This window comes from Octopus bimaculoides, chromosome 7 (assembly GCF_046866305.1).
Source record: "Octopus bimaculoides isolate indiv1 chromosome 7, ASM4686630v1, whole genome shotgun sequence".
NCBI lineage: Eukaryota > Metazoa > Mollusca > Cephalopoda > Octopoda > Octopodidae > Octopus > Octopus bimaculoides.
In genome coordinates, this window is record NC_142934.1 from 29,651,390 (window position 1) to 29,674,492 (window position 23,103).

Below are 23,103 nucleotides of genomic sequence, written 5' to 3' on the forward strand. Positions count from 1 at the left end.
ATATCATGAAAACTAAGTTCCTCCAAACTGTGATGGCCTTTGGGTGTGTTTCCAGTGAGGATTATGTCGTGCTGCCTCATATCTTTGAACAGACTTGATATTCAATTCAGATGGCTATATGAAGCTGCTGAGGACGGTGGTCAAACACTTGCTGGATAGGATTGCTGCTGGAAGGCCATGTGTAGCAGCAATATTCAGCTCCTTGTTATAACTCCAGAAAGGATTAGAAGTGGGTGTCAGAGAATTTACATGACTTCACCAGCCCCAATTTTGGGCCTTGTAATTGCTCTGGTTGTAGTCCCATGGATTACTATGTGAGAAGCATGGTTGAGAAAAGCACCAACTGTACTGCATGTAACACCAAAGCCAAGCTGGTAACCAAGATCAAGAAAATTGTCAAAGATCTTACCAGAGACACAGTGAAGAATGCATTTGATGGGTTCTAAGGCTCTTTTGAGACTGTGTTGGAAGCTAAGGGTGCTACTCTGAGTAAACTGATATCTCCCAGCCATAATCTAGCTGGTATTTTTTGAAAATACTTTTAAGTTTGGATGGGATATTGTGTTTTCTTTTCCTTTTATGTAAACTGCCAAATTTAGCCTAAGGACCCTGTGTATTCTTTGATTCCTTATTTTTTTTATCTTTGTATATTTATTATATATTTTTATGGTTTTATTGCTTATATGAGAAGAATTCTTTTATTCTATCTCAGTTCATTATGGAGACAGACGGAATGCTACACTAAAAAATTTGTTGTTATAGAAATAAGCAAAATGACAAGTAAAAAAATCAGGTACTTATTTGAAAAGTCACCTGAGGGGATGCATCTGCACAAATAATGCATGACAAATAATTGTACAGCATCTGACCAGTAAAGTATGGGTGCATGATGAATCAAAACAATCATAGTGATTTTGAATAAACAGTCTCATGAATTCCTCCACGGACACAAAGAAATTCCTGAAGTAAATCAGGTAGCTAAATACTATGGACAGGCTTAAGCAACATACTACAAGGTGTCTACCAAAATATAAAACTATTACTATGTATATATATACCTCATGGAAGGAACAACATACAGATTCCAGTCGGGACACACTTTTGTCATAAAAAATAACTTCACCTGCACATCAAAAAATTTACTTTATGCCATAAGGTGTGAAGGGTGCCACAAAGAATACATAGGGCAAACGAGCCTTACTCTCAGAGAAAGGATGACAGTCCACCGCCAACAATTGAGGGATCCCACCACAAGACAGATACTACTCAGTGGGCACTTAGATCTCTGTGCACAAAACAAGTCCTCCAAATTCCTAGTTTTCCCATTATACCAATGCTCAGACAACACCACTGACCAAACACGAATAAATAGGGAAAATAATCTTATTCAAAAATACATACCACAGCTCAACATACTCTTACAAAAGCCCCCTCCCCAGGTGCACGCCCAAAACAAAGACACACAGATACGCAAAATCACACACACACCAATACAATGCAAACCTCCGACACGAAAACACTTACACACATACACACAATCACAATATCTCCACACTAGAACACAAACCCACATACATTTCAAGAAAAAACACATGCATATATACACTTACAATACAATTGTAGCAACCACAACCAACACCCATATGTAAACAGGTATATGCACACACCTACACACCACTCCGGCAACCACAAATCATATTCACACACGCATATTTGCATACATATGTACACACACATACAAACACCATACGCCTGTTCCCTAGTAAAAATGTCACACACACACTCAAAAGAAAAACACACACAATACAATCCCAACAAACACTCACAAGCGTACATGCACAGAAGCATGCACGCACAATGACACACCTCCCCGACAAATACAAGCCACATAGACGCACTCACACAAACACACCCACACGTATACACACACATACTGTACTAACAATACAAACAAAACTAATCACTCACAATTACAGCGCACACACACATGTACACATATACACCAGGAAACTACACAAACCATACCCACATACACACACATACAAACGCATACCCAGTACCAACATACACGGAACACACATACACATCACCTGGATAAACCCAACGTACAAGAACACCTAATAAATACAACACACACATACATGCTCACACACACATGCACCCTCATGCACACACATACAGTTGCTCCCTCACACACAAACGCACCACAATGACAATTCAAACACAAACATACTTAGAGACACACACAAACTCACGCACACACACACAGCACCCCTGTAAGGACGACCGTACGAACTCATAAAAGGAGAAATGGTGACGAATGGAAAAACAGAGATAAGATGAATAACAGTGATATTTATTATGGCGTTAAAGATGAATGTCTGTGTGTGAGTGTGTATGCGACATATAAGAACATAATCAAAGACAGGCCGTCGTACAAAGAAAAGTATGTATGTGAGTGATACGTGTGTGTATGTGAGTTATTACAGCAGATAGAAAGAGAGTCAATAACACGAGAGCATTTTATACCAGTTCTTGTGTACACAATAGTATGAGTCTGTATGTGAAAGTTGGGGAGGCTCACACACAGACATACATCTTTAACGCCATAATAAATATCACTGTTATTCATCTTATACGGTTGCCTTCTATAGTCTTCATTACTGGTATTTACGAATTCACATATGTTATCGTAGTATAACGTATCATGTATATCATCTCAGATATATTATTTTGTGTTCGACCGTGTGACACGTTTAAATAAAAGGAGTCCTCTGTTTTTCCATTCGTCACCATTTCTCCTTTTATGAGTTCGCACGGTCGTCCTTACAATTGGTGACCCCGACGTGATTCTTGTTATACAGATGTTCGTCGCTGGCTGAGATTCTTGTCTGTTTATTTATCGTGGTGAAGCTGAGTCACCTAACAGAATCGAAGAGAGAGATGTGCTGCGGTGGTTTGGATTGGTGTACATAGTAAGTCGTGTAGACGCTGGTGGAGAAAAGGCTGCTTGGTAGTAATCGTAGAATCGTGTTGCTGATGTGGCGACGGCGGTGGTCATCGTTGGCTGGACGAAGCTGTTGAAGTGGTCGCTGGCTGATTGTTGCTGCTGCTGTCGTGTGGTACACGGAACAGTCTCTAAGAGAAACTGGACCGAAACGAATTTGCTGGGTATGAGTTGCTCTATTTAAGGCGTTAAGGGGGCTCCAAGACGGGAATAGAAAAACACTATCACGTGACCTTATTAAGGGCTGTGATTGGTCAGTTTGCGTTCTGGCAGGAACGGTTCGAAGAAGTTGCCGATTCGAATATTGATCAGTCACGTGATGACAAGGAGATGTTCTCCGCTACGCTCGCGTTTCTTTATATTTAAATGAGAAGAATGGCGATAGCAGTTTTGTATCTAACGGCGATAGGTAGAAAAGACGATAAGTAGTTTCACTACACCCCCACCAACACACAACACAAATAGACATACGCACACATACAGATATACACATACATATCAACCATCACACACACATACGGTTGCTTACACACACACACACCACAAGGGTATTTAAAACAACACACTCACTCAGACAGAGAGAGACACACACTCACTCACGTACACACACACTCACACAAAACACTCCCACGAACACACACAGATGCACACATACATACACACACAGACGCACACATATGTACACACACTCATACATACATACGGTTGCTCTCTCTCTCACACACACACCACAAGGACGATTAAAACAACACATACATACTCAGAAAAATAGATATACGCACACTCTCACGTACACACATCTAACATCCCTACCGACACAAAAAACACACATACACACGCACTCACAAACGCATTCACGCACACACACGAACAAACACATATACACATACACACACATGCGCACACACAACACCCTAACAAATATTAATTACACACTCACACATACACACACGGACACAAACACACATAGAGATGTGCACAAAACCAGTCCCAAAAACCAGTGAACCATGACAGACTAAGTCACAGACCAACCAAAAATTAAAAAATCCTTTTTAACTCTTCTTCCCTGCCACCCCAGCTAGCCAGTCATACTGTCTCTTAAGGCAGCAAAACATTCCCTCAATATACACAAGAGAAAAAAGCCAGGTCAGTTCCTCCTCAACTTTATTCGATTATCAAAGAATATGTATATGTATTTTTCCATATATGTATTTTCATACACTGTTTTTAACATTTTCATCTTATTATCAGAGAATGTGTGATAATCAGTATGTAACACTACAAAGTTCATACAAAGCTTTATACTTTAAATATATTTTATCATCAAAGAATGTATATATGCATTTTAATACTCAAACTGTTTTTTAACATTTTTTATTATTCTCAAAGACTTTTGATAATCTTTTTATAAAAAAGTGAAACCGGTTAAGTAAATAAATATCTTTAAAATAAGTGCATTTTCAAACCTTCTTTCATATATATATATATATATATATATATATATATATATATATATATATATATATATATATATATATATATATATATATAGATATATATATATATAGATATATATATATATATATATATATATATATATATATATATATATATATATATATATATATATATATATACTTTATTTAAAAGCAGCAGAAATATAACAAAAAAAACGTTACTCTGAGTTTCACGTTCCCGTTCATCGGACAGTTTTGTTAGAAATGGAGGAAGGATAACGATGCAATCGAAAGTAATATAAAATTTAAAATTTAAAACACATGGATTCGTCTGATTGGTTGTTTCAAATAAGGGCCATGGATTGGTCGTTTCAATTAACGGTCAATGATGTGTAATTCACAGACCAAATAAATTTAATACAGATACACCCTATTAAAAAATATCGAAGAAAACCTTAAATAGAAAAATAGGCTCCAAATACATATTATAGATAATTAATTATATTCGAATTAACGCTTTAAAATCAAATCAATAAAATAAAGCATATGCTGCATTCAAAATAAAATAAAATAAAATAAAATAAAATAAAATACAATAGGCTATCCACAACATATATATATATATAGATATTTATATATATAGATATATATATATATATAGATATTTACATGTAGATATATATATATATATGTTGTGGATAGCCTTGTATACATACACGCTATTGTATTTTATTTTATTTTATTTTATTTTATTTTATTTTGAATGCAGCATATGCTTTATTTTATTGATTTGATTTTAAAGCGTTAATTCGAATATAATTAATTATCTATAATATGTATTTGGAGCCCATATAGATGTATATATATATAGATGTATATATATATAGATGTATATCATCATCATCATCATCATCGTTTAACGTCCACTTTCCATGCTAGCATGGGTTGGACGATTTGACTGAGGACTGGTGAAACCGGATGGCAACACCAGGCTCCAGTCTGATTTGGCAGAGTTTCTACAGCTGGATGCCCTTCCTAACGCCAACCACTCAGAGAGTGTAGTGGGTGCTTTTACGTGTCACCCGCACGAAAACGGCCACGCTCGAAATGGTGTCTTTTATGTGCCACCCGCACAAAGGTCTCGGTCAGTAGTCATCGCCTCGGTGAGGCCCAATGTACGAAGGTCTTGCCTCACCACCTCAGCCCAGGTCTTCCTGGGCCTACCTCTTCCACGGGTTCCCTCAACTGTTAGGGTGTGGCACTTTTTCACGCAGCTATCCTCCTCCATTCTCACCACATGTCCATACCAGCGCAATCGTCTCTCTTGCACGCCACAACTGATGCTTCTAATGTTCAGCTTTTCTCTCAAGATACTTACACTCTGACGGGTATTCACATTGACATTACACATCCAACGGAGCATACTGGCTTCATTCCTTGCGAGCTTACGTATGTCCTCAGCAGTTACAGCCCATGTTTCACTGCCATGTAGCATGGTTGTTCGTACGCATGCGTCATACAGTCTGCCTTTTACTCTGAGTGAGAGTCCCTTTGTCGCCAGCAGGGGTAAGAGCTCTCTAAACTTTGCCCAGGCTATTCTTATTCTAGCAGCTACACTTTCAGCGCACCCACCCCCACTACTAACTTGGTCGCCCAGATAGCGGAAGCTATCGACTACCTCTAGTTTTTCACCCTGGAATGAGATAGAAGTTGTTTCCTGTTTGTTTACAGTCTTTATTGCACCTGAACATCTGCCACAAACAAAAACTAACTTGCTAGTTAACCTGCCTTTGATGTTGCTGCACCTCTTATGTGTCCATAGCTTGCACCGGGTACATCTTATAGAGTTACTACCTACTCCTTTTCTACATACTGAGCAGGGCCATCTACCTGAAGGGGTTTGTGTTTTATCTACCTTCCTACTTATTAGGATTTTGGTTTTAGCTAGGTTGACTCTAAGGCCCTTCAATTCTAGACCTTGCTTCCACACCTGAAACTTCTCCTCTAGTTCTGATAGTGACTCCGCAATTAGGGCAAGGTCATCAGCATAGAGGAGCTCCCAGGGGCAACCTGTCTTGAACTCCTCTGTGATTGCCTGGAGGACTATGATAAATAAGAGGGGGCTGAGGACGGAACCTTGGTGGACCCCTACCTCTACCCGGAATTCATTGCTGTACTCATTTCCAACCCTCACCTTACTGGCAGCATCTCTGTACATGGCTCGCACAGCTCTCACTAACCATTCTTCTATCCCAAGTTTCCTCATTGACTACCAGATAAGGGATCGGGAGACCCTGTCAAAGGCTTTCTCCATGTCAACGAAAGCCAGGTACAGAGGTTTATCCTTAGCTAGGTATTTCTCCTGCAACTGTCTCACTAGAAATAAGGCATCAGTAGTGCTTTTACCTGGCACGAACCCAAACTGCATCTCATCTAAATTGATTCGCTCCCTAATTAGTTGGGCTATGACCCTCTCTGTAACTTTCATAACCTGATCTAACAGCTTGATGCCTCTGTAATTATTTGTATCTAAAGCGTCACCTTTACCTTTGTAGCAGTTGACTATGATGCTGCTACACCAGTCATTGGGTATGACTCCTTCGTGTATCACCTGGTTCGTAATACGGGTGACTAGGCTATAGCCAACACTGCCAGATATTTTGAGCATCTCTGCAGTGATTCCTGATGGGCCGGGGGCTTTCCCGGTCTTCATACTCTTAATTGCTTTATCTACCCTGGTACTATCAACTCGGATAGCTGGTCCCTCTATTGGGTCGACATACGGCAGGCTCTCTTTCTCCCATTCATTCTCTTTATTAAGCAATCTATCGTAGTGGCATCTCCAGACCTCTTTCTTTGCATCCTCATTTAATGCAAGCATACCATCATCCATGCGAACACATTTCTCTCCTACAACATCACTATTCTCTCTCCTACACTGTCTTGCAACACGAAATACCTCGAGTCTTTGGTCCTCACGGCGCAGAACATTGGCAAATCTTTCCTTATCTGCTTCCCCTCTGGCTAAATAAACCTGTCGCCTAGCCTCCCTTCTGGCACATTGGTACAATTCCCTGCTACCACCGTTCTTCCAGTCCTTCCAAGCCTGTTTCTTTTGTCTAATAGCCCTGTCTACCTCCTTGTTCCACCACCACGTTACTCTGGGTCGGGAGGGGACCTTACACCACCCACAAATCTGGTCGGTGGCTTTCAACAGGTTGTCCCGCAGAAATCTCCAATTGTCTTCCACGTTGTATGATGCTATATCCCCTTCTATTTCGTTAAATGCTTCAAGTAACTTGTCTCTAAGTCTCTGTCCGTTTGCAGGGTCTTTAAGCTTCCCCACCCTTCTCCTCCAAGCCTGTCTAATTCTGGGCACCCATTTTGCCTTGATCCCAAAGTCGCTAACTACTAATCTATGTTGTGGGGTACATTCTTTGCCAGGGTAGGTTTTGGCATTTATAAGCCGCCCTCTTTCCCTATTTCTGGCGAGGATGTAGTCGACTTGGCTAGAGTGTCTGCCGGAGCGGTAGGTGACTAGGTGACTGGCAGGTTTCCTGAAGTTGGTATTGCAGACCATAAGATCGGTTGCATCACAGAACTCCAGCAGTCTGGTTCCCTCCTCGTTGCGGGAACCGAAGCCATAGCCTCCATGTATGCCATGGAAGCCTCCAGCACGACGTCCGACATGACCGTTGAAGTCTCCAGCCACAAAGAGAAGGTCCCTGTCACTCGTCGACGAGGTAGTTTGCAAGAGGGTGTCATAGAATTGGTCTTTCAGACCATCTGGTAGCCCCGGTTGAGGTGCATAGGCTGAGATGACAGTAGCTAATCTATGATGAAGCACTAGTCTGATCTTAAGTACTCTGTCACTTACTCTAACGACCTCGATTACCTTATCCACCCATTTCTCCGCTAGAAGTATTCCTACGCCCCCGACCCCGTCAGTGTTCCCTGCCCAGAAAATCTTGTACCTGTGTTCTTTGCCTGTGAGGAACCTCGCAGAACCTCCTCTCCATCTTACTTCCTGGATGCAGCACATATCTACGAGTCTCCGTTCAAGCATCTCAACAATTTCACCAGATCTACCTTTCAGCGTGCCGACGTTGAGAGTGCCAATCCTAACAGTATGGGTGTTGGGGGTGTGGGCCTGTAGCCTGGGAAGGGGAAAAGCAGTGTCGTGTAGCTGAAAAGAAAACTTGCAATTGGAAGAATTCATAAGCAAAAGCAAAACAGTACCTACAACCTGCAAACATTTCTCAAACTTAATGCGCTACCCAAAGGTAGGGGAGAGGATGGCCAAGGCCACTAGATGGGTTCCGGGAGACAGCCGAGGATGACAGGATGACAGAGGAATGAACTTCCGGTGGAGGGGGTGGGAGGGCGGGTTACCGTCAGCGAGTAGATAGGGCTCTTAATTGTAGATTTTAAATATTTGAGCGACAACAATGCATAAATCGTAATTTTTAAAAGAGCAATGAATTCTAGGTGAATAGAATATAACGTAGCATGAATTTAGGAAGCTTAGAAAATGAATAAGTATGAATTTAAGACAACAACTGAATTCAATTGAATTTCATGGAGAGAAACAAGATAAATAATAGAGGGCAAACTAAAGCGCGAAGGTATGAGATGTTTGAGGCCGTAAATAAATAAAAATCTCTATCTTATCTGCATCTTGGAGACTTCGTCGTAGTATGTCAGCGGAGAGAAGGGATTGAGATAATTTAGAATGGATTTCTCATTTATATATAGCCAGAACCTGAAGACCTTAAGGAAAAACTACGAGAGAGAGAGAGAGAGAGAGAGAGAGAGGATGGAGGGGTAGACAGAGGCATGGCGGGAGAAAAGATCATCATCATCATCATATATATATATATATATATATATATATATATAAAGAGAGAGAGAGAGAGGGGGGGACCAGTCAAGCAGCACATCACGCTGTAATTCTTGGGCTGAGAAATCAACACTTAAAAGCCATAATTTTAAGGAGCGATAAGAATTTTTGAATAAAGGAAAATGGGTAGGGGTGGGTATGTCAGCGAGTAGATAGGGCTCTTAATTGTAGATTTTAAATATTTGAAATATATATATATATATATATATATATATATATATATATATATATACAGATGTATAAGTATACATGTATATGCACACGTATATGTATAGATACATATATAGATATAGATCTATATGCATACATGTAAATTTGGAAATTATATTCTATGCATAACGGCCATAACCCCATGAAAATTCATATATTTTTGATGTTGATGAAATTTTGACCATACATATTACACACAAACAAAGTAATATTTCTAAAATTTCATCTTCTTAGAAGTTACAAACACCCCTTCATGGGGACTTCACACCCCTCATAAACACTCTACCACAGCTACGAATAACTGTTGAGAACCCTTTCAGACCTGTCTTACATTCGAACCGGAATCTCAAAAACATTGTCCCCTTACATCTCATTCTCATTTAAGTACCACGACAAGCAAATAAAAATTACTTGTCATGATGATACAATGGAAGATGGTAACAGACATTAACCACATGCATCCTTGTCAAGTGAAATATATTGTCATCCACTTCAACTGTAACCTTCCTACCGTACCCACCGTTCTAACAACCCCACACGACAATAGCACCACTTAACCGCTATCTCAAAAATATTGCCCCCTTACATCTCATTCTCATTTCCTTACCACCACAGTGAAATAAAACTTACTTCCCACTAGGGGACAATGGAACACGGTAACAGATATTAACCAGATACTACCTTCTCAAGTGAAATATATTGTCATCCACTTCACCTCTAACCTTCCTAGCGTACGGAGACTTAAAATGATCCCACACCACTATAGCACCACTGATATCTTCATCCTTCTAGCTGACTGCTTTCTTATATATACGAAAGAATTCATTTCCAGGCAAATAACATTGGGAACGAAATTCATAATCACTGTCTCCTCTCCTCTTACAATTTCTATCATCCTCTCTTCACAACATTGCTATATCAAAGCAATACTGACCAACTAAAGCACATTCATTCATTCTGCTGAATTCGTTTCTAAATTGCATCAATATTTCACATTTCATTGATATTTCTAACATGCGTTGCTACCACGTAACGACTTTTCGTAAATACCTGTTCTCTATTTTATACATTTTCATCTCTTTTCAATTTCTTTCCGCAACAATAGGGGAACACGGTACTTGATAACGAGTGAAAACACTCACACTTTCTATACTTCTCCTTACTGAACGCGTGCCAGTGCACGCATTACATTTTACCGACTTCCTTTCCGCCTTCTTCAATAATGCGGCCCTGCAGACCTAATAACTTACCTACAATCATTCCTAAACTCATTTTACTAATGAAATATGAAATATTTCACTGCTATTTCTAGCACGCGTTCGTCACACGTAACGGCTTCTCGCACATACCTGTTCAGTGATAGCACAACGTCTTACAAATAACAACCAATTTGGTTACTGTCTACAAGTATACCTGCATATCAACTCAAAACAATTTCCTTCATTTCTTTTCCAGCCGATTCATATATTTACCATAACGGGCATTCAAATTATGCACAAATAATACCTTTCCTTCTCAGTTCCATCTCCCTAATCCTAATTTCTACATTTTCACTTTTTTCACGCTTATTCCATACTTCTTCCCTAATTCGGACGCCAAGCAATCTTTTGCATTGCTTCACTCAATTTCTTACATTTTCATCTCTTTTCAATTTCTTTTATTTACAATAGGGGAACAGGGTTCTTGATAACGACTGAAAACAATCCCACTTTCTCCACTCCTTACTGATACGCGCGCCACCATGTAACAGCTTCTCGCAAATAGCTGTTCAGTGGTAGCACGACGTCTTACAAACACAAAGTAATTCCATTAGTGTCTCAAGCTACACCTGCATATCAACTCCTAACTATTCTCTTTCTTTCTTTTCCAGCCCATTCATATGTCTTCCATCACGGACATTCAAATTATGCTACAATAATACCTTCCTTTTTCTATTCCCTGTCACGACTCCTACTTTCCACATTTTCATTTCTTTCCAAATAATTCCATACTTCTTCCCTAATGCTGGCGCCGAGCAATCTTTTACATTTATTCGCTTCATTTCTTACATTTCCTATTCTTTTCCATTTCTTTCATTAACAATAGGCGATAACACTCCCACTTCTTTCACTTCTTACTGAAATGCGTACCACTGCACACATACAAATTTAACGATACTTTTTTCCTTCTTCCTTCATGTGGACCTGCACACCGACTAACTTGCCTATGACCATTCCTACACTCACATGCAACATCAACAGCAGCTTCGACACCACCAGCACAAATAAACAAACCTAATCAATTCATCCAATTGCTCTTTCATTAACCCTTTCCCTATCCAATCTATATGGCAGACCAGACATGCCTTGACAAACAACACCCAAAATTCATGTCCACACAAACGATAACTTTCCCAACGCATTTCATTACCACTTTCTCCTTTCCTATTACCATTTCTCTCGCTGTGCCTTTCACAACTGTTGCCATTTTCATGTCATAACACTAACATCATGTTAGTGGACACATTTACCGTTCTAATACCACTTCATTATTACTGCAGCAGTTGCAAGTTTGCAAATTATCTACACTTACATAATAACCATTCAATTAATATTTCATACTTCACAGTGTATCTCACTGCATTTCATCGTGCTTATTTTAGATCATGCCCCGAAGAAAGACTTCTTCAATTGGACGCAAAACTGTGAAAGCTGCAACATCATCAGCAAGAAGGGCAAATGAATCGTCATTTGAAACTGACATTAGATGATCACAAAATGCTGAACGTACAGCCACTTCAAGAACACTCCAAACAGATCACCAGCGTACACTTTGACGAACTGCTGATGCTGCCTCAACTGTTGCTGCACGAGCTGCAGAGACTCTACACCAGCGTCAAATTCGACAAAGTGCTGATGCTGCCTCAACTGCTGCTGCTGCATGAGCTGCAGAGACTCTACACCAGCGTAAAGTTCGACGAAGTGCTGATGCTGCCTCAACTGCTGCTGCACTTGCTGCAGAGACTCAACACCACCGTCAAATTCGACAAAGTGCTGATGCTGTCTCAACTGATGCTGCCTCAACTGCTGCTGCCTCAACTGCTGCTGCACGAGCTGCAGAAACTCAACCCTAACCTTCATTATGATTGTCACCCAGATATAAACATTGGAAATATGTCCATCACTTACTCTTTCTGTAATGCTAATAAGTGGTCCAGAGAAACTCCTGCTATGTGTTGCGCTAATGGAACAGTTAATCCCACTCCGCTGCAGGATCCACCACAGCTGTTAAAGTCACTCTACACTGGCACAAATACAGAGTCGAAACATTTCCTAAATAACATCCGCAAGTACAACTGCATTCCAAATGACATCTTTCAGCGCTAATGTTGTTCAAGAAGGTGGGTTTATGCCAACTTTCAAAGTGCAGGGACAGGTTTACCATAGGATAGGATCACTCAAACCTGCTGAAAATAAAGATCCTCAATTCCTTCAACAGTACTTTGTATGTAAATTTACATGAACAAGCCACCCAACGAAACACCATTTCCAATGGTACTAAATTTCAATTGATAATGCAACCACAAGACCTTCTACACCAGACAAACAGCTACATACACAGCTTCAAGTATGCCTTGGAAACAGAAGCTTCTTCTAATTTCAATGTTAGCATAGATGCTCAGAAAAGACCATCTACAGAACATGCAGGCCGTTACAATGCACCCACATGCAATGAAATAGCTGTACTCCTTCACGGTGAACAGCACAATCCCAGAGACATTGTCTTTAGGCGACGTGACACCACCCTCCAACGAATTACAGAAACACACCGATCATACGACACACTTCAGTATCCACTTCTGTTTGTTTACGGTGAGGGTGGCTACCACATCGGTATACCACAGCAACATCCACAAAATCGTAATGAATATCTCAACAAACCAGTATCCTGCATGAACTTCTACTCATACCAATTTATGACACAAAACAACTCCTGTAATCACCTCCACCAGTCTCGAGATCTATTTTATCAATTTGCAGTTGATATGTGCGCAAAAATGGAATCAGAGAGATTGTGTTTCATCAGATCACATCAACAAAAATTGCGCTCTGACAGCTACATCCATCTCCAAGATGCCATCAACAATGATGCTGCTCCAACAAGCATAGGAAGACTTTTCATCTTGCCTTCCACATTCACTGGAAGTCCCCGATATATGCATGAAAGAACACAGGATGCAATGACCCTTGTCTGCCATCACGGCAGGACTGACTTACATGCAATCCCTAGTGGAAGGAGATTCAGGCCGATCTCTTCTTCATTCAAAAGCCTAAAGACAGGCATGACCTCCTCGTCTGAGTTTTCCATCTGAAATTAATTACTTTCATGGAAAGTTGAATTAATATTTTTTCTTAATTGATATTTTAATATATTTGTGTTAAATATAATTTTTTTATAATTAATTAAATAAATTTCTTTGAATTGGTTAAAGAAAAATATAATGTTAAAATGAGTACTATTGTGTTCAGTATATTTATTAGGTTAATAATTTAATATATTGAAATTTAAGGTTATTAATATATGTATATACATGTTATAAATTAAGTAAAGTAAAGGAATTTGGCAAAAGTTAATTTTGCCTGTTTATCAAAAACACGTCCCTTTGAGTTTTTTTAATAGAGAGTTGGGCCTGCTCGGTGATTAATATTTAACAGCTGTGGTATTATAACTGTACTAAGGTAGCATAATAATTTGCTCTATAAATTGGGGCTAGAATGAATGGTTTGATGAAAATTTGACTCTCTCTATTTTATTTATTAGAAATTAATTTTTATAGCGAAAAGGCTTAGATTGTTTAAAGGGATGAAAAGACCCTATTGAGCTTTTATTATTGTTTAAACTATATATATATATATATATATATATATATATATATATATATATATATATATAAAATTTATTAAGAATTAATATATATATATATATATATATATATATATATATATATATATATATATATATATATATATATATATATATATTTATTAAGAATTAATATTTAATTTTGGTTTACAAGACAAATGTTTTATTTAAACTATTATGACGTTTGTATGATTATAAATAATTGTTGTTGATAGGAATATATATATATATATATGTCGGTTGTTTGTATTATCATTTCAATGAAAAACATATTTTGAATATTTTATTGGGTTTTGAGGTGTTGACATTAAGAGATTTTTCTATATTTTTTCTTTAGGTATAATTAGTTTAAATTTATATTTGGTTATTATTGTGGTTGTTTTTGGGGTTTGTGAGGCTACTTTAGGATTGTCATTATTAGTTAGATTTATTCAGTTACATGGAAATGATTACGTTTTAAGATTGAGGGTTTATAAATTATAGGTATATTAATAGGAATTGTTATATTCTTATTTCAAATTTTTGATTAAAGTGAGAATTATGTTTGTGATATATAATGAGTTTTAGATTTATAAGATTAAAATATTTAAAAATTGATTATAGGGGAATAAGAGAGTTTTTTTTTGTTTTTTGTTTTTTGATAAAATATCAAGGGTTTTGATTTTATTATGATTTTGGACAAGTAGTTTAATGTTATTATCTAGATATAAATCAGTAAAAAGAATAGATAATAAAGTAAGGATTTTTTTCTTTTGTGTTTCAGTATTATGTTTTGTAGTAATTGTATTTTTTTAGTAAAGAATTTAATTATGTTTTATTTGTTTTTTGAAATTTCATTAGTTCCTACTTTATTATCGATTTTAAGTTGGGGGTATCAACCTGAGTGGTTACAAGCTGGTATATATATGATGTTATATACAGTTAGAGCTTCTTTACCTTTGTTATTATGTTTATTATTATGAGGGTATTGAGAGGGATCTTATAGAATAAATGTAATTAGCTTATTGTTTGTTAATAATGTTAGGTTATATTGAGTTGTTGGATTATTATTGGCTTTTTTAGTGAAGTTGCCTATTTATTGTTTTCATTTATGTGGAAGTTCCTGTTTCAGGATCAATAATTTTGGCTAGGGTATTGTTGAAGTTGGGAGGTTATGGAATTATACAGTTTATAGGTTTATTTAAGTTTTGGGGTAGAAGTTATATAATTATGTTACTTGTTGTTTGTTTATGAGGGGAGTTAACTTCTATTATTTGTGTTGGTCAGAGAGATATAAAAAAATTAATTGCTTATTCTTCTATTGGTCATATAGGGGTGATATTAGCAGGAATAATTAGAGGATTTATTGTTGGTTGAGAATGGGCTATTTTGATAATGGTTTGTCATGGATTATGTTCTTAAGGGTTGTTTTGTTTAGGTAATTTAATTTATGAAAAAATCAATAGTCGAAGATTATTTTTGTGTGGGGGTATAATTAATTCTAATCCTATGATGAGATTATTAATATTTTTGTTGTATATTTGTAATATAGTGGTTCCTCCATTTATTAATTTAATTAGGGAAATTATATTGTATGTTTCTATATATATATATATATATATATAATTTATTTATTGTTTTTTAGTGTAATAATGGTATTTTGGGGAGGTTTATATAATCTAATTTTTTATGTTAGAGTTGATCACAGTCAAATGATAAGATTTATAAAGGTTTTAAGGATTAATAAAAGAAATGAAAATTTATTATTGTTTTTACATATTATTCCTTTGTTAATATTTATTTTGAATGTTAGATACATTAGGGGAGTTAGTTTTTAATTTAGTAAAATTAGTTTATATAAAAATACTAGGTTGTGGGTTTAGAGAAAAAGTTAATTTATTTTACTATGGGTAAATTAAAATTAGAAATTTTTTTAGTATTATGTTAATGTCAGTTTCTTTTTTTTTTAAATTATATTTATGTATTTAATTTTGAATAATTGTTGTTATATTATTTCATGGGAAATTTTTAATGTTATAAGGTTGTTTGTTGAATTACATATTTTATTTGATTGAGTAAGTTGTAGTTTTAGAAGATTAGTTTGTTTGATTTCTAGATCAGTATGTATTTTTAGAGTTAGATATATAAAAGGGGATGTTAATGTTAAGCGGTTTATAATAGTCATCATCATCATCATCATTGTTTAATGTCTGCCTTCCATGCTAGCATGGGTTGGACGATTTGACTGAGGACTGGCGAACCACACGGCTACACCAGGCTCCAATCTGATTTGGCAGAGTTTCTACAGCTGGATGCCCTTCCTAACACCAACCACTCCGAGAGTGTAGTGGGTGCTTTTTTTAGATGCCACCAACACAGGAGCCACCGACACAAAGGCCAGTCAGGCGGTATTGACAACGGCCGCACTCAAAATGGTGTATTTTACATGCCACCTGCACAAGAGCCAGTCCAGCGGCACTGGCAATGACCTTGCTTGAATGTTTTTCACGTGCCACCGGCACAAGTGCCAGTAGGGCGACGCTGGTAAAGTTCATGCTCAAATGGTGCTATATACGTGCCACTGGCACGGAAGCCTGACAGCTGCTCTGGCAATGATCATGCTCAGAGAGTGCTCTTAGCGCTCCACTGGAACAGGTGCCATCAAGATTTTGATTTCACTTGCCCCAACAGGTCTTCACAAGCAGAGTTTAGTGTCCAATGAAGAAGAGGTTGGCATGGGTGCCAGTCATCGAATTTGGTTCGATTTTGATTTCACTTGCCTCAACAGGTCTTCGCAAGCGGAGATTAGTGTCCAATGAAGGAAAGGTACGCATAAGTGGGCCTCGGATTATGGTCTCACTTGGCTTGCCAGTTCTTCTTACGCACAGCATATTTCCAAAGGTCTCGGTCACAAGCCATTGCCTCAGTGAGGCCTAATGTTTGAAGGTCATGCTTCACTACCTCATCTCAGGTCTTCCTGGGTCTACCTCTTCCACAGGTTCCCTCAACTGCTAGGGTGTGGCACTTTTTCACACAGCTATCTTCATCCATTCTCGCCACATGACCATACCAGCGCAATCGTCTCTCTTGCACACCCCAACTGATGCTTCTTAGGTCCAACTTTTCTCTCAAGGTACTTACACTCTGTTGAGTATGCACACTGACATTACTCATCCATCGGAGCATACTGGCTTCATTCCTTGCAAACTTATGCATGTCCTCAGCAGTCACGGCCCATGCTTCACTGTCATGTAGCATGGCTGTTCGTACACACGCGTCATACAGTCTGCCTTTTACTCTGAGCGAGAGGCCCTTTGTCACCAGCAGAGGTAAGAGCTCTCTGAACTTTGCCCAGGCTATTCATATTCTAGCAGCTACATATTCAGTGCACTCTCCCCCACTACTAATTCGGTCACCTAGATAACAGAAGCTATCAGCTACTTCTAGTTTTTCTCCCTGGAAAGTGGCAGAAGTTGCTTTCTGCACATTTTCAGTGTTTATTGCTCCTGAACATCTGCCACATACAATAACTAACTTCCTAGTTAGCTTTCCTTTGGTATTGCTGCACCTCTTATGTGTCCATAGTTTACACTGGGTACATCTTACAGAGTTTCTACCTACGCCTTTTTCTACAGATCGAGCAGGGCCATCTACCTGAAGGGGTTTGTGTTTTGTCTACTTTCCTACTTATTAGGACTTTGGTTTTAGCTAGGTTGACTCTAGGGTCCTTCGATTCTAGTCCTTGCTTCCACACCTGAAACTTCTCCTCTAGTTCTAATAGTGACTCAGCAATTAAAGCAAGGTCATCAGCATAGAGGAGCTCCCAGGGGCATCCTGTCTTGAATTCCTGTGTTATTGCCTGGAGGACTATGACAAATAGGAGGGGCTGAGGACTGAACCTTGGTGGACCCCTACCTCTACCTGGAATTCTTCACTGTACTTGTTGCCAACCCTCACCTTACTGACAGCGTCCCTGTACATGGCTCACAGAGCTCTCACTAACTATTCTTCTATCCCAAGTTTCCTCATTGACCACCAGATAAGGGATCGGGGGACCCTGTCAAAGGCTTTCTCCATGTCAACAAAAGCCAGGTACAGAAGTTTATCTTTGGCTAGGTATTTCTCCTGAAGCTGTCTTACCAGAAATATAGCATCAGTGGTGCTTTTCCCTGGCACGAACCCAAACTACATCTCATCTAAACTGACTCTCTCCCTAATTAGTTGGGCTATGACCCTCTCCGTTACTTTCATTACCTGATCCAACAACTTGATACCTCTGTAATTATTTGTATCTAAAGCGTCACCTTTACCTCTGTAGCAGTTGACTATGGTGCTGCTACACCAGTCATTGGGTATGACTCCTTCGTGTATCACCTGGTTAACAATACGGGTAACTAGGCTATAGTCGACACTGCCAGATATTTTAAGCATCTCTGCAGTGATTCCTGACGGGCCGGGGACTTTCCCTGTCTTCATACTCTTAATTGCTTTATCTACCATGGTACTATCGACTAAACAAAATGATACCAATCCTAACCTATCCCATCCTAAAATTAAACTAACAAATCTTGGAATAAAAATCAAAAAGTTTATAAACAAAACGAATAATATTAATCACCCCCTCCACCAGTACTGGAAGTTCCTATCCTCTCCACCAGTACCGGAAGTTCCTATCCTCTCCGATCCTTGGGTTGTCTCCCATGAACACTTTTAAAGGCTTCACGCCACCCCCCCACCCCAACAGCATGATATTGCTTCCACATCCACCTATTCGCCAGATTTAGCACCTGAAAACTTACATCTCTTCCCCAAGATGAAAATGCAGCTCAAAGGTTGCCCTTTTAACACCATTGTCAAGATCCAGAGTGAATTGCAGAAGGTCCTTGACTCATTTATGGAAAACAACTTCCAGGCTGGATTCCAAAAGCGGCAGGAAGGCTGGGACCAGTGTATTGCTGTGCAAGGTGAGTATTTCGAAGGAGATGATGTTAAAACTTATGTAAATAAGTTATTTTTTATTAAACATAACAAGTCCAGGAACCTTTTGACACCACCTCATATATCCAGTAAAGCATATTGGCTTCATTTCTTTCAAGTCTTTGCATGCCCACGGTAGTCACAGCCCATGTCTCACTGCCATGTAGAATAGCTATTCATACACAGACATCATACAATTTGCCTTTCACTCTAAGGGAGAGGCACTTCATTACTAGCAGAGGTAGTACTTCTAAGGATCCCCGCTGACTTTTGAGGGAATCTATTTTTGTACATTCTAAATGTTTAATGTCCCTGCACATCTGCCACATGTAAAGACTACTTTCTCTGTTAATCTTCTGGTAATACTGTTACACCTCTTATGTGTCCATAGCTTGCACTGGGTACACCATATGGAGTTTCTCCTGATACCTTTTCTGCATAGTGAGCAGGGCCATCTCCCTGAAGGGATCTATTTGTTTATTTTCCAACTTATTAGGATTATGTTGTGGGGTATATTCTTCACCAGAGAAAGTCTTTGCATTTATGAGTAACCATGCATCTCATTTTCTGGTGAGAATGTAATCAATTTTACTAGCATGGCCATCCAATTGGTAGATTATCAGGTGACTGGCTGGCTTTCTGAAGTTTGTGTTGCAGATCATTAGGTTATTTTGAACCACAGAACTCCAGTAGCCAATTCTATGGACCCTGTGTACACCATGGAAGATACTCAGGAGTCACCTAACATGTCCATTGAAATCAACAGCCATGAAGATGAGGTCATTGTCATTTGTCTTTGAGATAACCTGCAGAAGAATATCATAAAAATGGTTCTTTTGTTCATTTGGCAGACCCGCTTTTGGTGGGGCATAGGCAGAGATAATTGTTGTTGTACTACACTGAAAAAGTACCCTAAGCTTAAGTACTCTGACTACCTCAATCACCTTATCCACCCATTTCTCTGTTAGAAATATGCCAACACCACCTACGCCATTAGTTACCTTCCCAGAAGATTTTATACCTATATTTCTTGCCTGTGAGGAACCTGGCTGAAGCTTCACTTCACCTTACTTCTTGAATGCAACACACATCAACGTGTCTCCATTCAAGCATCTCAACAATCTCACCAGAACTACCTTTCAATGTGCTTACATTAACAGTGCCAACTCTGAGGAAGTGGAAATAGATATGGGAGGGAACATGGAGAGGGATAACAGCGTCCAATATCTGAAAAGAAGATTTTAATGAACATTTGCCAACTGACTTGTCATATCAGTTGTCCTTGCATTAATCTACCATCATCCATTCATGGTACAATTGCTGCTTCTATTGAATGAGTGCAATACAAGCATTGTTTAATATACACTATTGATACAAACATAAATACATAAATAAAAAAAAATAGTGAATTGATTAATTCATTATAAGTAGAGAGAAAAGAATATTTATCTATCTAGGTTGACCCTCAGGATGCCCCAAGACTGTTTCCACAAGTTTTCCTCACTCATTTCAATCTTCCACAATGAGAAAAGAATAGTCAGTTTGTTAACTAAATAAGTAATGCAGTCTTACTTTGGTGTATGTAGTAATGTGGATGAGACTACTGGGGAGAAGCTTTCTGGTAAAGAGGAGAGATTTCCAGTATAGGTAATGGGATATAAAAATGGATATATGTTGATAGATAGGCATCTTTATGCAGCTCAGTTTAGGTCTGTGGCTACATGTATGTATCTATGCGTATCATGTATAGTTATATTCATGTGTATATCAGTGTGCCTGTGTTTTGTAAACACGCAAGTGCACTTATGTGTGCATTTTGTGCATATACATACACATCTATACATATGTATATATATGTGTATGCCTGGATCTATGTATATATATATGTATGTACTCCGTTTCCTTTCTTTTCCTCCGATATATTGGGTATGAACATGTCAATACACTATCTGTTCAAGTTGTAGAAATTCCTATTAGCACATGGAAGTGTGTGGGGGTGTGCACACAGACATGTGCATGCACACACACACACACACACACACACACACATACTAGTTAACCACCACATAGTTCAATTGTCCCAAAATCTTCCTTCATCTCTTAAATAAATTTTATGACCTCACACTCTCTTGTTCTCCTCCTGCTACTTCCACTCATCAGTTTATCAGTACATATGTATCTACCTGTCTCTTTGCACCAATCTTTTATTTCTGCATGTCTCCATGTGTGTGTGTGTGTGTGTGTGTGTGTGTGTGTGTGTGTGTGTGCATGTGTGCGTGTGCACGTCTGTGTATCTTTGCACTCTGTGTGTGTGTGGTTCTGTGTTTGCATACATGTTTTTTCAAGCACTTGCGCATGCTTATGTATAAATATATTTTTCTGATTTTTTTCTACTTTTTCTTCTAGCAAATCTAACTGCCTTTTGGACACACTTTTCCATATACATTAGCAATAACTTTCTCATTGGTAATGTTTTCCCTCTATACTCTGAAAATGTAATTCTTTTTTTCCCAATAAATTGAACTTCATATTCGAGGTTCTGATGAAACTATAGGATCTTATCCAGGCATTCAACTAAGAGTCCTCTGTAACTTATAGCAGAAACGACAATAAGCTAATAAAGTTCATAACATAACCTTTGTTTTTCCTCTGTCATCTCTTTTTGTATCATGTGTGTGTGTGTGTGTGTGTGTGTGTGTGTTTACATGTATCACCTCACTCATTGACTCATATATATGCAGGAAGCAGAAATGAAGTGCTGTGGCTTTCAATGGTGAGAAAAATATCAACTTCAATCAAAACACAAAGCAGGATTGTGGATTAGTGACCTGAATAGCCTCTTAAAACACTGACCAACAATTGGGAAATAAGTAAACGATAATGGTAAAAAATAACAAAGCAGGTTATTCATTTTTAATTCCTTTCTTTTATCTAATGGTTTATTGTTCAAACAGGTTTTCCCTTATGTAATGTAACTGTGATGGTAGGGTATAAAGAGAAGAAAAATATAAAATTTATATAAATACAGTTTTATATCCTTTTTTATATGTCTTTTACACTATACATTTAACCCTTTTGATACCAACCAGCCAAAGAATGCCTTGGTTCTATAATAAACTTTCTGTTTTAGAAGTGATTTAAATTAAAACTTTCCTTTAAAATTTTGTTTGTTTATGTTACAAACACCAGCTTCATAATGGCAAAAGTATTCTATTAAACTCTTCGTTATTTTCAAAATTCAATCAAAGGCAGTGTATTTCAACAAAAATATGACAACAAAAGGGATAAAGAGACCTAAATTAAAAACTTCCATCAAAATTTCATGTTAATTTATGTTACAACACCAGCTTAATAATGACCTTACTAAATTATTCATTATTTTCAAAATTAATAGAAACAAAGGCAGTATATTTCAACAAAGGGATCTAAGTTTTTAAGACTTGGCTACTGTTTCTAGTAGGTCAAGTACCATGTTATATCTTACATTGCAATGATGAAAATAAAGGGCAATTTCAACCAATTGATAATATTTTTCTCCCTCAGTGCATACAATCATTATATATATATATATATATATATATTTCATTCTCCCCTTCAACATCATATGATGTCCATTTTCTACGTTGGAAAAGATATATACATGTGTGTGTGTGTGTGTGTGTGTGTGTGTG

General features: G+C 38.0%; 1 protein-coding gene and 1 pseudogene across 1 annotated transcript in view; one reads left to right on the plus strand and one right to left on the minus strand.

Moving 5' to 3' along the window:
• The window catches only part of LOC128248350 (uncharacterized), a 32,281-nt gene extending 31,769 nt beyond the window's left edge, over positions 1–512 (minus strand). The window contains 1 exon segment of the mRNA XM_089355445.1: positions 250–512. Coding sequence (XP_089211571.1) covers positions 250–512 — 263 coding nt within the window.
• A 12,380-nt stretch (positions 513–12,892) lies between these two features.
• LOC149134633 (uncharacterized) lies at positions 12,893–13,925 on the plus strand (annotated as a pseudogene).
• Positions 13,926–23,103: the final 9,178 nt, after the last annotated feature.